Raw genomic sequence first — 19,069 nt, forward strand, 5'->3', positions numbered from 1 at the left:
ATTGAATGCTTGTACTATATGAATTTGCTCCTGGAACTCACCATGAACAAGACATCCTACTTTTGAGGTATTGATTACTAGGGGACAGCATTGACGATTATCCAGCACCGACTGTCGGCTGTTTGTTTTCAGATTTTTTAAATGTTATGATGAACCTTGTTGTGTGTGGAGCTGTTTTTCCTTCCAGATTTTAGGTGATTTCTTTGGGAATAATTGTAAGAAGATTGCCATATTGCTTTCTGAAAGGCTTGTGCCACTTTATAATATTTACAGTGACACAGGAAGTATTAGTTTTCCAAATCTGAACAGCCACTGGTATTATTATTTAAAATTTTGGGGAAGGAGGTTAAATTGGGACATTGGGATGGACATATGCACATTGCTATATATGTAATAGATAACTAATAAGAACCCACTGTACAACCCAGGGAATTCTATTCAATACTCAATAATGACTTACATGCGAAAAGAATCTAAAAGAGTGAATATATGTCTATGTGTAACCAATTCACCTTGCTGTACACCTGAAACGAACACAACATTGTAAATCAGCTGTACTCCAATAAAAAAAAAAATTTCTTCACAATTTACTTAATAAATTATGGCACTTCATTGATGTTTAATTTGCATATTTGGAATGATTTATGAATATTTTTCTGTTTGCTTGTTTACTTGTTAATTTTTCCTTTTGTGAATTGTCTGTTCCTGACCTCTGTTTCTCCTGGTTCTCCTGAACAATTGTTTTGTTTTTTGTATGTATAGATATATTTTATAAATATAGTAAGAATACTAACCATATCTCTTTTATATATCCAGATATGTCTTATACTGTCCTGTTAGCCTTTTTATTTTTTATATAGAAAATGTTCACTCTTATTTAACTATCTATCCTTTTCTTAAATTGAAATTTCTTCCATCATTCCTAATTCTTTACCCAGAGATTCATTGAATATTCATTTGTCTTTCATCCTAGTCATAATTTGGTGAAAATATAACTTTTGATGTGTTTCTTCTTTTGTATGTTTCATCCGCATGGCTTATTTATTTTACCACTAGAGATTTGTATCTCTTAATCTCCTTCACCTATTCCACCCTCCCCACTCCCTTACACTTTTATTAATTATTGTAGCTAATGAGTTGTTCTTGCCTCTTTGCCATTATGTATCTATAATAATAGCTGGACTTTCTTTAGCCTGGTCTGCGAGTTAATGGGAAAAGCATCATTTGGCTCTTTCGCAAACTTCAGGATTTCAGAGTCTCTTTCTGCATCTGTGAATTGAGAACAATGATTCCTCTGAGGATTGTGGGGAGGTTTACATGAGATGACGTTCCTGTAGCACCTGGCATTGTACCTGGAGCATGGCTGGTGCTCAGTACAAGTTGGTTTTATTTTTTATGTATGGTACCACCATGCCTGTTGTCATGGTTTCATTAAGGCTTGACTATTTTAAGAATCGCCTTGGATACACAGAAGTGGGGCTGTGGAATTTTTGGTGGTTTGCTTTCTTATGGTTGAGTCCCTTTGTCCTTTCTCTAGATGTATCAAGGTGGGTTACTCTGTCATCTTTTTACTGCCACTTCCCAAGCTTGTCCTCCCTGAAAGTCAGGGGTCAGGGGAGGTGTGTGGCTGGTGGGTGGCGGTCCTGTGTTCTCTTTTGCAGACTTTTCTCTCTCTCCATTTGCCATCTTGTTCTGAAACGGTGTGTTCACTGCCCCCGTTGGCCTCCTGGGGGGCAAGGGCAGTGTATCCTGGGTCTTCCATGGGGAGTATTGGGTTGGCCAAAAACTTTGTTTGGGCTTCTCCGTAGATGGCGCGGAAAAACCCAAATGAACTTTTTTGGCCAAACCAGCATATTGAGGTGGTGGTTTAGTCTCTCCGTCTTGTCCAAGTTTTTTGCAACCCCATAGACTGACTGTGGCTGGCCAGGTTTCCTCTATCCATGGGATTTTCAAGGAAAGAATACTGAAGTGGTTTGCCATTGCCATTTCCTCCTCCAGGGATTTCCCCAACCCAGGGATCATACCTGCATCTCCTGCATTGGCAGGTGGATACTTTACCAACTGAGCCACCCAGGAAGCCCGATATATTGCAGTAGGGATGAAATTTTAACTACCCCCAGTTTAGCTGTCCTCCACCAGAAGACTGGACATTATAAATTGGCAACTAGTGGGCTGAGGTCCACCCTCAAACAGATTTTGTCTGTATGTGCTATGCTCTTAGAAGTTTGAATTGGTAGCCAAGTTTTAAAAATCTGGATTTCACATACAAATCCAGCTTGTTGGCTTCTCTTGACAAATGAGAAGATACAGCCGGAAGTCCCCCTCCTGCAAATCCCTGCTCTGCCCACTTGGCCCTGAGAGGCCACGCCCACGCTACCCCTGCTGCCTGCTGCCAGGAAAACAGTGCATGGTAACCGGAGAGCTTTCTTGGCTTCCTCTGAGTCTGAAAGGTATACTTCCCCTTTTATGGAGTCAGTGCTTAGAGGTTTTCTTTTCTTTTTTTTTGGTATTTAGAAGAAAGAGGAGAAATTGAAAGATAACCAAAATGCCTATATTTCTAAAAAATTAGGTGGGGGTGGAGGGAGATAATTAAGACACCTTTATAAGAGAACCTGATGTTGCACACAGTAAATAAATGTATAAATAAAGAGAAGTATTGGGAAATTAGGTGTGGCAACCTATCCCTTTCTGGATGCCTTGTAACATTGTTTGGGGCCGGGAACCCAAGTCCCAGAAGCCTGGGTTTGACTCAGTAAGCTTAATTAAACTTTATTTTTGGGCTTCCCTGCTGGCTCAGTGGTAAAGAATCCACCTGCCAATGCAGGAAACACAAGTTCAAACCCTGTTCCAGGAACATCTCACATGCCAGGAAGCAGCTAAGGCCGTCAGCCACAGCTGTTGAGCCTGTGCTCTAGAGCCCAGGAGCTGCTGCTCCTGAAGCCCATCTCTGTGGGCATTTCTGCTTTAGCGACTGAAAATTTTTCTCTTGTAGAACTGCTCTAGGGATTAGCAATGCTCCGTGGGGCCGCCTCCTGCTCTCCTGACAGCTGCGTTCCCTCAGCTCACTCTAAATGTAAACATACTCACAGGCATTGACATTTTTCTGATTACCCCTCATTCTGGGATGCTTATCACTGTGTTTCTCAAGGCCTCCAGCTCAGGACTTAGAATGTGGTAGGCAAAACTGGGGCAATAGAGCCTTGTGTTGTGTGTTACTTTACAGTGAGGCCTCCCCCAGTTTATAGGTGGTGGTTTACTCAGTAAGTCGTGTCCGACTCTTGCGACCCCATAGACTGGAGCCCACCAGGCTCCTCTGTCCATGGGATTTCCCAGGCAAGAATACTGGAATGGTTTGCCATTTGCTTCTCCAGAGGATCTTCCTGACCCAGGGATTGAACCCGTGTTTCCTGTATCTTCTGCATTGCAGGCAGATCCTTCACCTGCTGAGTCATCAGGGAAATCCCTGGTTTATAGGGGTCACTCTGAAACTAGCTGTCAGATAGCACTAGGTGGGTAAAGAACCTGCCTGCCAATGCAGGAGAAGTAAGAGATGTGGGTTCGATTCCTGGGTTGGGAAGATCCCCTGGAGGAAGAAATGGCCACCCACTCCAGTATTCTTGCTTGGAGAATCCCATGGACTGAGGAGTCTGGTGGGCTACGGTCCATAGGGTTGCACAGAGTCGGACATGACTGAAGTGACTTAGCACACACGCACGCAAATGGTGGAGTGTCTTAGGTTTTTTTGGTACTGTGAACAGAAATCAACCTGGCAGGAAGCTCAGGTATCTTGCAGAATCCAAGGACGGGGATGGATTCAGGCCGTAGGAAGGGAACTAAAGACTGGAACCTCGCTGCTGCTCATGGGTTTGTTTGTATCTGCTTCATTCTTTTCTCTTGCTCACACTGGCTTCCTGTGTTTCTTACTTAGTCCACATGGCTGTCAGCTGCTCCCGAGTTTTACATGTTATAGTCTAGATGAGCAGAGAGAGATGATGTCAGGCTCCCAGTCCCAGTTGCAGAATTCCTGGGGAAGGGACTTACTGGTCCCCAGCCAGGTCATCTGTCCATTCTAGGGGAGCACTGCTGCAGGAATGTAATCACTGCTGCAGCCTGGGGATGGGGAGTGGAGGGCAGGTCTCATCAAAGAGGGGCTTCCCAGGTGACTCTGGTAAAGAAACCACCTGCCAATGCCCTAGCTGCGTGTTTGATCCCTGGGTCCTGAAGATCCCCTGGAGTAGGAAATGGCAACCCACTCCAGTATTCATGTTTGGAAAATTCCAAAGGAAGTCTGGTGGGCTATAGTCCATAGGGTCGCAAAGAATCGGACAAGATTAAGCACGCACATGCACTCTCAGCAAGAGATGTAAGGTCAACAATCCAGCATGTGCCCACCGCTTGGGTGGGGCAGGGCGGGGTGGGGTTGTTGTCCTGGTAGCCGCAGAATGGTGAACTCAGACTCTTGCTTTTCTCGTGATTTTCACTACCCTCTTTTCCTTGAGGTCTGCTCGTGTATATAGCCCTTGACACGTTCAGGTAGACATTTCTCCTCACTGCTTCGTTGGCTGATTTGACATGTTGACTGCTGCTTTCCTCTAGTGAATATAAAGTGAGGGCTGGGTAGACATTTCACAACTAGTGCTGAGCACAAAGCTATTGTTATTTGAGAAATTTCAGCACTGATAAGTGGACCCCATGTGGTGACCATATTTCTAAACTCCAAAACACATGGCAATGTAAAAGATTTTTTTTCCTGATGGATGAGTATAGATAGATGGATGAATATATATGGATGGACCGATGAATATGTATTGATAGATCAATGAATATATATATATATATGTAGATAAACAATATATTTTGTTATACATTTAGCTAACTGAAATTCAAAAATGACTTGAAACTAGACTGCTGAGCACATAAGGACACTGTCTTTATCCTATTTCAGGGAGGAGGCTGAAAAAACTCCAGGATATTAATGGTAATGAATAACAGTTAACATTTACTGAGTACCTGCCGTGTGCCAGACTCTGTGTTAAGCCCTCTCTCTGCCTTTTCTTATCTAACCCTCCAAATGATTTTAGGAAGCTAGTATTTTACTCTTATTTGAAAGACAGGGATCAGATGCAGCCAAGAAGCAGCAGAATGGGGATGTGCATGCCCCTGGTTCCTTGGACCCCACAGCCCTTTCGTTCATCCTCCCTGTGCTACATGAGCCCTCAGAGGTGTAGAGGGACCAGTGAGGAGCCTCCACGGACATCACAGCAGGCTGAACTTGGTTTTTCAGAGGAAAGCTAGCAAATCAGCTAACCAGTCAACAAGTGACAATACAAATTAAGTGAAAAAAAAAAAAGAGCAGACATCCTTTTTGCATCTGTGCAATGCCTTCTTCATCTGCTCTAAGTATGGGTATTACAAAACTGTAGATATAACTATGAATGATATCAGGAAGAGCTATGCATTTCCTGATGGACAACAGGGTCTGTGAATGATGAGGGCCTTTTGGGCTCCGTGGGTGTGTTTATAGGCTGATCCTTCTCACATAACTGGACCTCTGGAGATAGGTGGTCCTTGTCGCTCTTTGTCCTGCCATCTCCAGCATGTGGCTTTCATCCCTGTGGTTGCCCCATGATTGAAGATGGTTCTTTGGCTTTCAGTGTCACATGTGGTCATAAATCCATCACAAGGCCACCTAGCTACAGGGGAGGATGGTACATTTATTTATTCATTGATTGATTTTTAACACTTTTTTTTTTTTCTTTTTGGTCATGCCACATGGCATGCAGAATTTTAGCTCCCTGACCAGGGATTGAACCTGCACCCTTTGCATTGGAAGTGCAGAGTTAACCACTGGACCACCAGGGAAGTACCAACACTAACAAATTTGGATACTGGGAAGACAAATAACTAGTGTGATCTCAAATGAGACCATTGTCTAGGTGAACTGCGCTGTACTCTTTGAACCAGTGTTGACTTTAAGCTTGGGAATAGCCTTGTCCCCATGTGGGGTCCATTTGAATTTTGTAGCCTGTTCAACTGGTGACAGCTTCTCCTCCTCCTCCCAGCTCTGCCCCTTCTGCTTAAAGCACTGCAGGACTGCCTTTGCTGCTTGGAACGGCTTCCCAGATTGGCCAAATGCTGGAATCTAAATCCTAGTATCAGGATTAGAAATCTGTGGTTTCTTAAAATCATGGATATAGGCCAGGGACTTTTAAGCTTTATTGTTGTTGTTTAGTTGCTAAAGGTATTTAACTGGTCATGGACCACCCTCATGTTCATCAATTATTCTGGCAAACAGAAAGACTATCAGGAAGTTTCCCCAATTCTTGTAGGCCTTTTAGAACCACCTGAACTCATTCATTTGCTCTTCTCATTTAGAATCAGATATTGAACTGCTGGAAGAATTTGTAATTGTCCAACCAGTGGGTGCTCTCTCACATAAACAGCTGTAGCGTAGTTTCTACCAATATGTTTTTTAAAATTTATTTTATATTGGGATATAGTAGACTTTATTTTTTTGGGCTCCAAAATCACTGCAGATGGTGACTGCAGCCATGAAATTAAAAGATACTTACTCCTTGGAAGGAAAGTTATGACCAACCTAGATAGCATATTCAAAAGCAGAGACATTACTTTGCCAACAAAGGTCCGGCTAGTCAAGGCTATGGTTTTTCCTGTGGTCATGTATGGATGTGAGAGTTGGACTGTGAAGAAGGCTGAGTGCCAAAGAATTGATGCTTTTGAACTGTGGTGTTGGAAAAGACTCTTGAGAGTCCCTTGAACTTCAAGGAGATCCAGCCAGTCCATTCTGAAGGAGATGAGCCCTGGGATTTCTTTGGAAGGAATGATGCTAAAGCTGAAACTCCAGTACTTTGGCCACCTCATGCGAAGAGTTAACTCATTGGAAAAGACTCTGATACTGGGAGGGATTGGGGACAGGAGGAGAAGGGGATGACAGATGATGAGATGGCTGGATGGCATCACTGACTCGATGGACGTGAGTCTGAGTGAATTCCGGGAGTTGGTGATGGACAGGGACGCCTGGCGTGCTGGGATTCATGGGGTCGCAAAGAGTCGGACACGACTGAGCAACTGAACTGGACTGAACTGATAGTAGATTTCCAATCTTGTGTTAGTTTAGGTATATAGCAAAGTGACTTGTTATGCATATACATGCAATCTATTCTTTTTCAGATTCTTTTCCCATATAGGTTATTACAGAGTATTGAGTAGAGTTCTCTGTGCTATATTTGTTGATTATTTATTTTATATATAGTGCTGTGTGTTTGTTAGTCCCAGCCCCCTAATTTATTCCTCCTCTCCTTCCTCCAGCTTCCAAGATGACTTTTTTTCCCCTCTTGTTACTCTGAGTTTGTTCTTGTCTTTAATTCTAGCATAAATTGAGGCAATTCTCTTCAAACTATAAATCAAAAGCACAGGCAGAGACAAGAGAAGGCAATGTTGGATGGTAAAGAAAGCCAGATAGATCGGCCTGAATTGAACCCCAGCTCCTCCACTTACTAGCTGTATGACTCATCTCATCGAGGTTAAAATCATTTTTAAAATGTGTTGGTGTGGGGCTTCCCTGGTGGCTCAGTGGTGAGGAATCCACCTGCCAATGCAGGAGATGCAGGTTCGATCCCCGATCCAAGAATATTCCACATGCCATGGAGCAACCAAGCCTGTGTGCCACAACCATTGAGCCTGTGCTCTAGAACCCAGGAGCCACAACTGCTGAAGCCAGTGCGCCCTAGAGCCCTTGCTCCGAAACAAGAAAAACCGCAATGAGAAGCCTGCGCACCGCAACTGAAAAGTAGCCCCTGCTTGCCGTAACTGGAGAACAGCCAAAAATATTAATGAATAAATAAAAAATGTGTTAGGGCGCTCGTAATTATTAAAGTACAGAAAGAGTTGTGTGTAAAGGTTCTGGTGCATGATAGGATTTTTAGATGTTAGAAAACGCATTAATTCAGGGGTTTCCCTGGTGGTTCAGGGGTAAAGCATTCGCCTGTGATGCAGGAGAGGCAGATTCAATCCCTGGATCAGAAAGATCCCCTGGAGAAGGAAATGGCAATCCATTCCAGTTTTCTTGCCTGGGAAATCCCATGGACAGAGGAGCCTGGTGGGCTACAGTCCATGGGGTCGCAAAGAGTCAGACATGACTTAGCGATTAAGCAACAACAAGGGCTTCGACTCTGCACTCTCAATGCAGGGGCATGGGTTTGATCCCTGGTCAGGGAACTAAGATCCTGCATGCTGCAACTAAGAGTTTGCATGCCACGACAAACATCAAAGATCCTGAGTGCCGCAGTTAAGACCCGACACAGCCAAAATAAATAAGTAAAAATAAATATTGGAAAAAGAAAATACATTAATTCAATTGATATCTCCAGTTCAAAAACTTAGGAGATTTGGTGTTTGGCATAGTCTGAAGCATAGTGTCCGGCACATTACAAGCACTCAATAACTAACTCTGCATCAAATTAATAATCCAAGAATTTATGTAACTCTTTGTCAAAGTGGAGAAGAAATTCCCTAGGGGTAAAGTTGTTACTTCTGTTGCTTATTTATCTTCAGTTATACACCCGGGTCAGGTATTATTATAACGGATTGTTTGGGAAACAAGCACTTTGTAAATGTTAGTTATTATCACGACCCAGAAACTGGATTCTAAAGTAATAGAGCAGGAGATGCACCTGTCACTAGCAAACTGTCATTTGACCTTCTGTTAACAAAATATATCTTGTTTATGTCAGCGGAGTATGAGCGAGACGGTCACAACAGGCCTATAAATGTGGTATTGTAGTTAAGAGGACATGGAGCCCCTTTTGTATTTGGAATCATTTTGGTTAAAAAACATTGCAAATAAATATAACTCACAGTATGCCACTGTATTTTCAGTTTTTGGATAAAATTAGTATATACTTCAGCTGACAAAATTGAGCTGTTTGCCAGCATTGTCATTCTTAATTTATAATTCAAAGTACCTACCTGCATACAAAGTAGTCATTTTTCACCGTTTAATTCTAGTGGTTGTTAGTTTCTTTCCCACTGAATGGACAAGATAATTTATCTTGCTCTAATAGTCTGTGGCAGAAAGCAGAAGCCCCGCAGTGCCGGTGTTCATGTAATTCAGTGACTTCAACTATGTGAAATGTAACTAAAACCTAGAAAATAAGTAAAAGTGACCTGTAGCAGTCAAAATGTGATACAGGAACCCTGCTCCCTAAAATATGTATATTTTCTTCCTAGACATACCCTTCAGACACGTACTAATATACTGATGTTATACTGAAATGTGTTAATAGTTACTGAAATACCATATTTCATTGACTTGAAGATCCACGTTTTTTTCCTTTAAACGTCAGGATTAGTGGTTTCAAACAACATTAATTGTTTGCATAAGGTTCAGTGAGTTGGCTGGGGTGGTTGGTAGACCTGCCTGGACTTGTTTACATGACAGAAAGGCAGCAGCTAGAGAGAAGGGGAGCTCCAACCTGCAGGTACTTTTTCAGCTTCTGTTTGAGCCACGTTTGCTAATGTCTCACTGGCCAAAGCAAGTTGCACAGTCAGGCCCAAGGTCAGGGAGTGGGGTAGTAGACTGCCTGTTGATGCGAAGGGCAGTCACACCACAGACTGTGGCCACAGACACTGAGATGGGAGGGGTTTCTGAGTGTATTTTTTGCCAGCCATCTGCCATGATATTGCAGTGAAGTCATAGTGTTTTATCTTTCTCAGTCATAAATAATGTATCTATGATTGATGATAGACTTGATTAAATAGGGTGTATATATTTAGTTTTTGATAGAAACAATTCATACTGAATGTCAGAATTTAAAATAATATAGAGGAACTTCCCTGGTGGTCCATTGATAAGGAATCTGCCTTCCAGTGCAGGGCACATGGGTTCGATCCCTGGTTGGGGAACTAAGATTCCACATGCTGCAGAGCAGCTAAGCCTGAGTGCCACGATTACTGCGCCCCCACACCTCAGCTAGAGGGAAGTGTGTTTGCGGCCGTGAAGAGTCTGTGCACCGCAATGAAAGATCCTGCAAGTTGTAACCAAAAATTTAAAAAGAAAATTAATTAATTAATTAAAGGGGCTTCCCAGGTAGTGCTAATGATAAAGAATCCACCTGCCAGGGCAGGAGACGCAAGAGATGTGGGTTCGATCCTTGGGTCTGGAAGATCCCCTGGAGTAGGAAATGTCACCCAGCTCCAGTATTCTTGCCTGGGAAATGCCATGGACAGGGGAGTCTGGTGGACGACAGTATATGGGGTCGCAAACAGTCAGACACGACTGGGCGGCTAAGCACACACATAAGAGTTAAAGTGCTTCCTCATTCCCTTTTCCCCACATCTCAAATCCTAGAGGCATCCATCAAGGACAGTTTGGTGTATATTTGGTGTGCTGGGCTGAACAGGGGCCCCCCAAAGATGTATTTTTTATTTTATTTAAAAATATTTATTTTAAATTAATTGTTTGGCTGTGCCGGGTCTTAGTCGCCAGCACTCGGGATCTCTGATCTTTGTTGTGGCGTGTGGGATTTTTCAGTTGTGGCATGCTCTAATTCCCTGACCAGGGATCGAACCCAGGCTCACTGCACTGGGAGTTTGGGGTCTTAGTTGCTGGACCACCAGGGAAGTTCCCATTTGAATTGATTTAAACCACTGAGTTTGTTGTAGTGATTTGTTACAGCAGCAAATGCACATGTCTATTTAATTTTTTACTTTTAAAGGAATACTTGGTTATTAGCTAGAAATTCAAATAAAATGAAAGGGTAGAAAGTAAAATCCCCGATTTTTCTTCATCAGGTATTCCTACTGTTAATAGTTTCTTATGCATTTACACGACTTCAGGAGTAGCCGTATTCATTCTTTCCTTTTGATACAAATAAGATCATATCAGACATGCTTATTTCTTACTCTGCAGCTTGCTTATCTAATTATAGTCTTGGACATATTTTTGTATCAGAATAAGGTGATCTGCCTCATTCAGTACTGTAGTTTATCATTCCCCTATTACAGAAGACTTATGCTTTTCTTTCTTCTGTTACAAACAATGCTGCAATGAAGGATCTTCAATAAATCTCATTGGCTGTTATCTAAAAATATAATTGCAAGCAATTAAATTACTACCTGAATGAATGTCACTGTGTGTGTGTTGGTGCAAGTGCATGCTACAATAAGGGTGGGGAAACGTGTGATGGTGGTGATGCTTTAGTCACTAAGTCGTGTCTGACTCTTGCAGCCCCATGGACTGTAGCCCACCAGGCTCTTCTGTCTGTGGGATTTCCCAGGTAGGAATACTGGAGTGGGTGGCCTTGTCCTTCTCTAGGGGAAATGTATATCTTCCCATTAAACTTTTCGCATATGTGTTATTTTAACTTTTTTTTTAAGTTGTGAAAAGCACCTAATACATAAATGTATAGTTAAAATGTACTATCGGAAAGGAAATACCCTTGTCAAGAAATTGAACATTTCTGATCCAAATTGGAAAAGACACGTGTCCCATTGTTCATTGCAGCACTATTTACAACAGCTAGAACATGGAAGCAACCTAGATGTCCATCGACAGATGAATGGATAAAGAAATTGTGGTACATATACACAATGGAATATTACTCAACCATGGAAAGGAATGCATTTGAGTCAGTTCTAATGAGGTGGATGAACCTAGAACCTATTATACAGAGTGAAGTGAGTCAGAAAGAGAAAGATAAATATCGTATTCTAACGCATATATACAGAATCTAGAAAAATGGTACTGAAGAATTTATTTACAGGTCAGCGATGGAGAAACACACATAGAGAATAGACTTACAGACATGGGGAGAGGGGAGGAGAGGGTGAGATGTGTGGAAAGAGAAACATGGAAACTTACATTACCATATGTAAAATAGATAGCCAATGGGAAATTGCTGTATGGCTCAGGAAACTCAAACAGGGGCTCTGTATCAACCTGGAATGATGGGATGGGGCGGGAGATGGGAGGGAGGTTCAAAAGGGAGAGGATGTATGTATACCTATGGCTGATTCATGTTGAGGTTTGACAGAAAACAACAAAATTCTGTAAAGCAGTTATCCTTCAATAATAAAAAAAAAAGATATATATATAGAGAAATTGAACATTCCTGGCCTCTAGAAGGACCTTGTATGCCCTTTCTTGATTTACAGCCCCCAGAGGGAAACAGTATTCTGACTTTTATTACTGCCATTTACCTTAAGTAGAACTCTAACAAATTTGGCCATCTGGCTCTCAGAAAATTAGGATTGTGATCTAGAAAAGAATATATACATATATGTATAACTGAGTCACTTTGTTCTATACTTGAAACTAACACAACATTGTAAATTAACTATGCTGCTGTTGCTGTTAAGTCGCTTCAGTCGTGTCCGACTCTGTGCGACCCCATAGATGGCAGCCCACCAGGCTCCCCCGTCCCTGGGATTCTCCAGGCAAGAACACTGGAGTGGGTTGCCATTTCCTTCTCCAATGCATGAAGGTGAAAAGTGAAAGTGAAATTGCTCAGTTGTGTCCAACTCTTCGCGACCCCATGGACTGCAGCCGACCAGGCTCCTTCGTCCTGGTCGTGGGATTTTGCAGGCAAGAGTACCGGAGTGAGGTGCCAAAAAAGAACATTAGGATTGGTAAGGGTTGGTGGGGCTTCCCAGGTGGTGCTAGTTGGGAAGATCCCCTGGAGGAGGGCATAGCAATCCACTCCTGTATTCTTGCCAGAGAATCCCATGATCAGAGGAGTCTGGTGGGCTACAGTCCATAGGGTTGTAAAGAGTCAGACATGACTGAAGCGACTTAGTGCAGCAGCACTAGCAGCAAGGATTGGTGTAAGTGTACAACTTAACAGTTATCCCTCAGCATTCAAGAAGGATTGATTCGAGGACCCTTGAGGATACAAAAATCTGCGGATGCTCAATCCCTTGTATAAATGGCACAGAGGGACTGTCCAGTGGCTAAGACTGCACGCTTCCAATGCACCGGGCCCGGGTTTGATCCCTGGTCAGGGAACTACATCCCACAAGCTGCAACTAAAGACCCCACATGTTGCATGTAAGACCTGGCACGGCCAAATAAATATGTATATTTAAAAATGGCATAGAATTTGCATGTAACCCACGCACATGCACCTGTTCATATCATCCCGATTACTTACAATACCTAATACAATGTAAATGCTCTGTGAATAGTTGTTGGTGATTGGCGAATTCCAGTTTTGCTTTTTGGAACTTTTGGGGAATTTTTTTCTAGTCCAAGGTTGGTTGAAACCCATAGGGGTGGAACCCACAGATATGGAAGGCCAACTATCCTTGTAAGATTCCCAGAAAAATATATAATGTCAAATCTGCTTTTAATGGACAACAATCATGGAAAATATCTTTTTGTAGGTTTGTTCTTCAGATTCTTCAGTTGTCTGTGTTGCGTGTGTATTTGATTGTTTTTATTGTACATGTATCAATGCCATTTTAGCTCTACCCTTTGCAAGTATCACTTTTAGAAATGATGGCTGAAACGTGGTTCTGCTTTTTGGCCTTCATCCAGAACTCATGAGTGGAGAAGAGCAGCAAAGAGGAATCTGGTTTGATGGTGAGAGCCTGTCAATTTCCCCCCCTACATTCATGATTTTAGTTTTGAGTGGTATGGAAAGTAAGAGAAGTCAACAAAAGCTAAAGCCATTATAATTGATTTACAATTACTCATGGTGTGATAATTTCATATGTTCATGATGAAGAATGCTTGTGTTAAGAAATAGTTATGTAGTTAAGTATGGACAAGGTAGGAATTTTGCTTTGTTTGCTGTGTTATCCCTAGTGCTTAGAGTAGTACCTGGTACACAGCAGGAGCTCAGAAAATACTAACTATGGAACTATATATATATATAGGCTGTAAAACCTACTGCTGATGCTTCGTATTGACAATCTGCAGGTATTTGGAATATGTATATATATTCATAGTAGTTCAAGACCTCACATTTTATTATTTGAATGGTGGTCATTATTTGTTGTTGTTTAGTTGCTAAGTTGTGTTGGACTCTTTTGCCCCTCTATGAACTGTAGCCCGCCAGGCTCCTCTGTCCATGGGATTTCCCAGGCAAGAATACTAGAGGGGGTTGCCATTTCCTTCTCAAGGGGATTTTACTGATCCAGGGACGGAACTCCTGACATTTGATTATCTGCCTAGTTGTCTACTTCATTTTTTCTTGCTGATGGAACCCCAGTTTTGCACAGGTGCTCACCCCTACCCCACTGTGACTCCGAACTAAATTTTGATCAGTTTAAGCCTGTTATGAGAAGTTCCTTGCCTTTGCCAGGGATTGGTTTAGAAAGAGGCATGTGACCCATTTCTGGCCAGTGATGTGAGAGGGAAGGTCTGCTGGCAGAAGGCCCCTCCCTTCCCCACCTGCGTCGCTCCACACACACACAGGGAAGAAATGAGCTCAGTTTTTCTGCTACTTGTCTGGACTGGATGTGACCACTTGGAGCTGTTTTAGCAGTTTCGAGACTACAAGCAGAGGTAGCCTGAAAATACGCTGGATGCTGAATATGATGGAAGAGAAAGATGGAGAGAACCAGCTACCAAATGAACCAACCCTGGAGCAGGCCTGCTACTTGACTTCTTATTACCTGAGAATAAATTTCCCTTATTGAGAACATCCTGATATTGGTATCCTTATTGCCCTTTTACAGGCAAGGAAACTGAGACTCACAGATCTTTAAATAGAATGATCATCGTTAGACGGCTGACTTCTCTGTTGAAGCCGGGAGAATTGAAACGTGTGCTCTGGTTCCTCATCCAGGGCTCTTCCTGTTCCATGTGCAGCTTCTCTGTCAACAGCCCTGCCTCCCGGTTGGGAGGGAACTGGATTACCAAATTTAGGTATTTTTGTTTGAAATGTATTTTAGATAGTTCCTAGTTATTTTGTGGTTGATTACTTGTGACAAATACTGCTTTGAAATTCTCATGGATATTGTAATCTGCCTTCTTACCCTGGCTGACATAATTGAAACTTTATTTATAAATTAACAACTTTTACAATTGAAGTAAAAAAAAATTTTTTTTTACTGTTTTGCATATATACATTTCAAAATGTTTTTTTATACTCTGCCTGAGTTTGTAGATAGGTATTTAAAAAATTGTGTTAAATTCTGAGAAGTGATACTGTTCATCTGTAAAGGAATTAAAATAATCATTGACCAGCCTATTGGACTGAATGGGAGTAGGGGCTGGCTGGCTGGCTTTGGAAGCAGTATTGACATTTGTTAACGTGGAAAGGTATGGCTGACCATATTCATGATGTTCTTTGCGCTACCATTTACAGACTGTCCTTGGACTTTCTTTTGTGTCCAATCCCTCTCTTCCCTCATCTTCTCTTCCCTTTATGGGTAGAGAGGGTAGAGAGAGTGATCAGTGGCCTGAGGTATATTCCTTCTTATTGCAGAGCCAAACTGGGCAGTGTCTAATCTGAGGAAAGGAGCTTATTCTTAGTTGAAGAATTCAGTTAAAGCATATTTAATGTCATGTGAAAGACACTTTGATGGAGGAAGATTGGGTGTTTTTGAAAAGAAAATGATTCTTGAATGAACTTACAGTTATTAGTGGTGAATAGTAGTGGGAAGGATAGACTGGGAGTTTGGGATGGACATGTACACAGTGCTGTATTTTAAACAGATAACTGATAAGGAGATACTGTAAAAAAAAATATTTGAAAAAAGACAGTGAAAAATAAAATTATCTTACAAAAAGAAAAGAAAGGTTTTCCTGCTGGAAGCGGTGACTGAGTCCCTTGCCTCCTGGAGACTGTGGTGTGTGTCTGCCTCCTCCCCTTCTTTCTCAGGCGGAAGCGACGGCCATGTTGCTAAGGACCTCTGTGTGGGGCGGAACCTGCTCTTCTCTTGGCCCTTTGGCTCCTTCCTTGGGGCTGGAGGGCTGACCAGCTGAAGTGAGCGGACTAAAAATAGGACCAGTTCTTTAGCAGAGTGGCTGAGTTCCCTCAGCTTGTTCTTTGCCTTCCTAATCTAGTAAAATATAGTACGTTGAAGAATCTGATCTTGGAGAGTGGTGGGATTTTCACTGGGCACCTTCCAGAATATTTTCTTAATTCTTGATTTCACTTAAAACTACAAGTGAACCCAAATTCTTGAGAATTACTAATGACAAAAATTAAAATTCAGTTTTGTATAATTATTAAGAATATCTTCAATGTATGATCCCCCCCACCATTGGAAAGCTTTTTGTCCTTAAAACTTTATTTCACAACTAGAATGAGCTGTGTGATGTCCTGATAAGGGTAACTGAACACCAGGATTAGCACAGGGTGACACCATATGTTGGTGATTATCAACTTCTCCTTAAGGGTCCTCTTGGACTTCTGTTTGAAGTGCTTAATGATTTGATTTCTCCTTTTAAAATTAAATAAACATGTGAGTGGAGAACTTCCCTTCAAACCAGCATAGCTGTTCTTCAGGAGACTATCTGGAGCCATGAAAATGGAGAGTATTTTAAGATCTATATGAAGATATTTGGCTTCACCATGACATGTAGTTTGGGTATTAACAGAAAACCTGCTGCAAATAACAGAAAATGTGACTCATTAATAGTCTCAAACAAATAAAGGGGTTATTTTCCTCTTGTTATTAATGTGAGAAGTCCAGAAGTGGGCATTTCACGATTGGTCAAAGCCATCAAAGACCCAGGCCTCTGCCTTTCCATTCGGCCATCTTTAGTCATCTTGTCACTTCGAAGTCTCAAGATGGCTGCTCTCCAGCCAGCATTGCGTCTGCCTTCCAGGCAAGAAGGAGGAGGAGGGCAGATGGCAAAAAGGCATGTACCAGCTGTGCCTGTTCTCTTTCAAAGAGCTTCCTGGAAACTCAGTTCAGTGACTTCTGCTTGCATCTCATTAACCAGAACTGTATCATACTGTCGCCCCCAGCTGTACACGAGGCTGGGAAATGCAGTTTTTTGGTGGGGCAGGTTGGCATGCTGAACACAATTGGAATTCTGAACACAATTGGAATCCTCTCAAGATAATTCAGATTATTCTAAGAGGACTATTTTGCCCCTAAACTAATGAGACTCAGGAAAAATAAAATAAATGAACATTAATTGAAAGCCTACTGCATACTAGACGCTGTGCTAGTTGCTTATGGGTGGGTTTATGTTATTTAAGCATCAGCACTCAGAAAGGTCATATGCACATTTATTTAAAAGGATAAAGTAAGTTCAAGGTGGATTTATAGAGGATTCATTTTTAATTTATTCTTTGTGGCAATGTTCTTGTGTTTAACCTATTAAGCTTGGAATTAATGTAAAGGACTATATCTTGAAACCCAGATACTATAATGGGGAATTTTTACAAGTTTAATTATATTAACTTAAATCAATGTGTTGAAGCATCCATAAATGGAGGCTTAGAGAAAATATTTGCAGTATAGATGAAAAGGTCTTAATATTCATAATAGATAAAAGCTTCTACAAGTAAATAATAAAAATTCACCTTATTAGAAAATGAAAAAAATATGGAAAAGCAGCCATTTCTCTGAAGCAAATAGTCTGAAAAAGTTGGGAAAAAAAGCAATGCAAATGAAAAGAAATACTGAATCACTATGTCTTTGATCCCCAGCTTGGCAAATACTTAAAAAAACTGATAATAACCAGTTTCACCCAGATTCTGGGGAGAAAAAGCACTTTTATGTACTATTGGCAGTAGTGTTAGATTGATACCATTGTTTCAGAGAGCAGTTTGGTGTTATCTGTCAAAATGTGAAATGTACGTACCCGCTGACTTAGCAGGACCCCTTCTTGAGATAATGACATGATTTTACAAAGATGTTAATTGTGGCATTGCAATTAAATATAAATGTGGAACAAGCCAAGATGTTCATCAGTAGGGACATGTTTAAATAAATTATGTGATGGCCATACAATGTAATTATTTAACTGAAAAGTTGTCTGTGGACTATTAAGTAGTAATAGTAACCACTATTACTATATAAGTAATAAAGTATTTAACATGTATACTATTTTTGTGATACCTCTCCCTTTAAAATAAATCTATATATGTATACAAAAGAATTGGAGTAAGAGGTCTGACGATTTTTCACTTTTTATATGTAGACTTTCTATGTGTAGATATTATTTGAATTTTTTTGCAAGAGTGAATTACTTTTGTGTGTGTGTACATATTTTGCAAGGATGAATTAACGTTTTTTGAAAACCAGTAGAGACTTTTTAAAGCAGGATTAAAAAAAAAGGAATGTAAGCATTTTAAATTCTATAAAAATGCTAAAATGCTAATAGTGATTTTTATGGCTTGTCTTCTGGAAGTTATGGGGGAGCAGAAGGGGGCAAACAATGTGGTAGGGAGAAAACGGCCTGGATTAGTGAACAACCCGAATGATACAATATCGGAAAAGACATAGTATGTATCTTTCAATTACCTTGTATAGGACAGAATAGGCTAGATTATATTGCAGTGACAAACAACCTCCAAATCTCAGAGGCCTATGCCACAAAGATTTATTTCTCACTCATGGTTCATGGCTATTGAGAGCTGTTGATCCCTGGGTTGGGAAGATCCCCTGGAAAAGGGAAAGGCTACCCACTCCAGTATTGGCCTGGAGAATCCCATGGACTGTATGTAGTCCACGGGGTCGCAAAGAGTCAGACAGGACTGAGTGACTTTCACTTCATGTTTCACTGTGGGCTCTGCAAACAGAGTTGGGTTGGCTAACAAAGCCTCCATCCACTAACTTGGACAGTGCCACTCACCGCGTCGAGGCGGGGACTTGGCAGATCCTGCACTGGCTTTTATAAACCTCTTCCCAGAAGTGAGCCACCTCACTTCCACTTAACATCTCATCAGTCAAAGCAAGTCTCATGGTCATGCCTAAATTTAAAGAGGCTGGGGAAGAGCATCCTACCACGTGCTTGGGAGGAGGAGCACTGGGGGCTTTGGGAACACCCGGATGACTCTTACAGCGCTTCATAGGGGAACTATAAGATGAGCTTCTATAACAGTGTCTGGCACGTACTTATGTTTTTGTTTTAATGGATAAA

The 19,069-nt window shown here is 41.5% G+C and overlaps 1 protein-coding gene across 6 annotated transcripts in view; it reads left to right on the plus strand.

The window, feature by feature from the left end:
* Positions 1–19,069, plus strand: part of WDFY2 (WD repeat and FYVE domain containing 2) — a 192,220-nt gene that overhangs the window by 14,361 nt on the left and 158,790 nt on the right. For 3 of the 6 annotated variants that reach the window (XR_015138020.1, XM_086329181.1, XM_086329184.1), the window contains exon 2: positions 14,701–14,890. The exons of the other annotated variants lie outside the window; for them this stretch is intronic. Coding sequence is in view for 1 of the 3 variants with exons in the window: in XM_086329181.1 (XP_086185307.1) it covers positions 14,736–14,890 (155 nt within the window). In the remaining 2 variants the exon portion in view is untranslated. The remainder of the gene's footprint in view (positions 1–14,700; positions 14,891–19,069) is intronic. 6 annotated transcript variants of the gene reach the window in all.

Source organism: Bos grunniens, chromosome 12 (assembly GCF_055505025.1).
Source record: "Bos grunniens cultivar Pamir isolate PY7600 chromosome 12, Bosgru_T2T1.0, whole genome shotgun sequence".
Classification (NCBI taxonomy): Eukaryota; Metazoa; Chordata; class Mammalia; order Artiodactyla; family Bovidae; genus Bos; species Bos grunniens.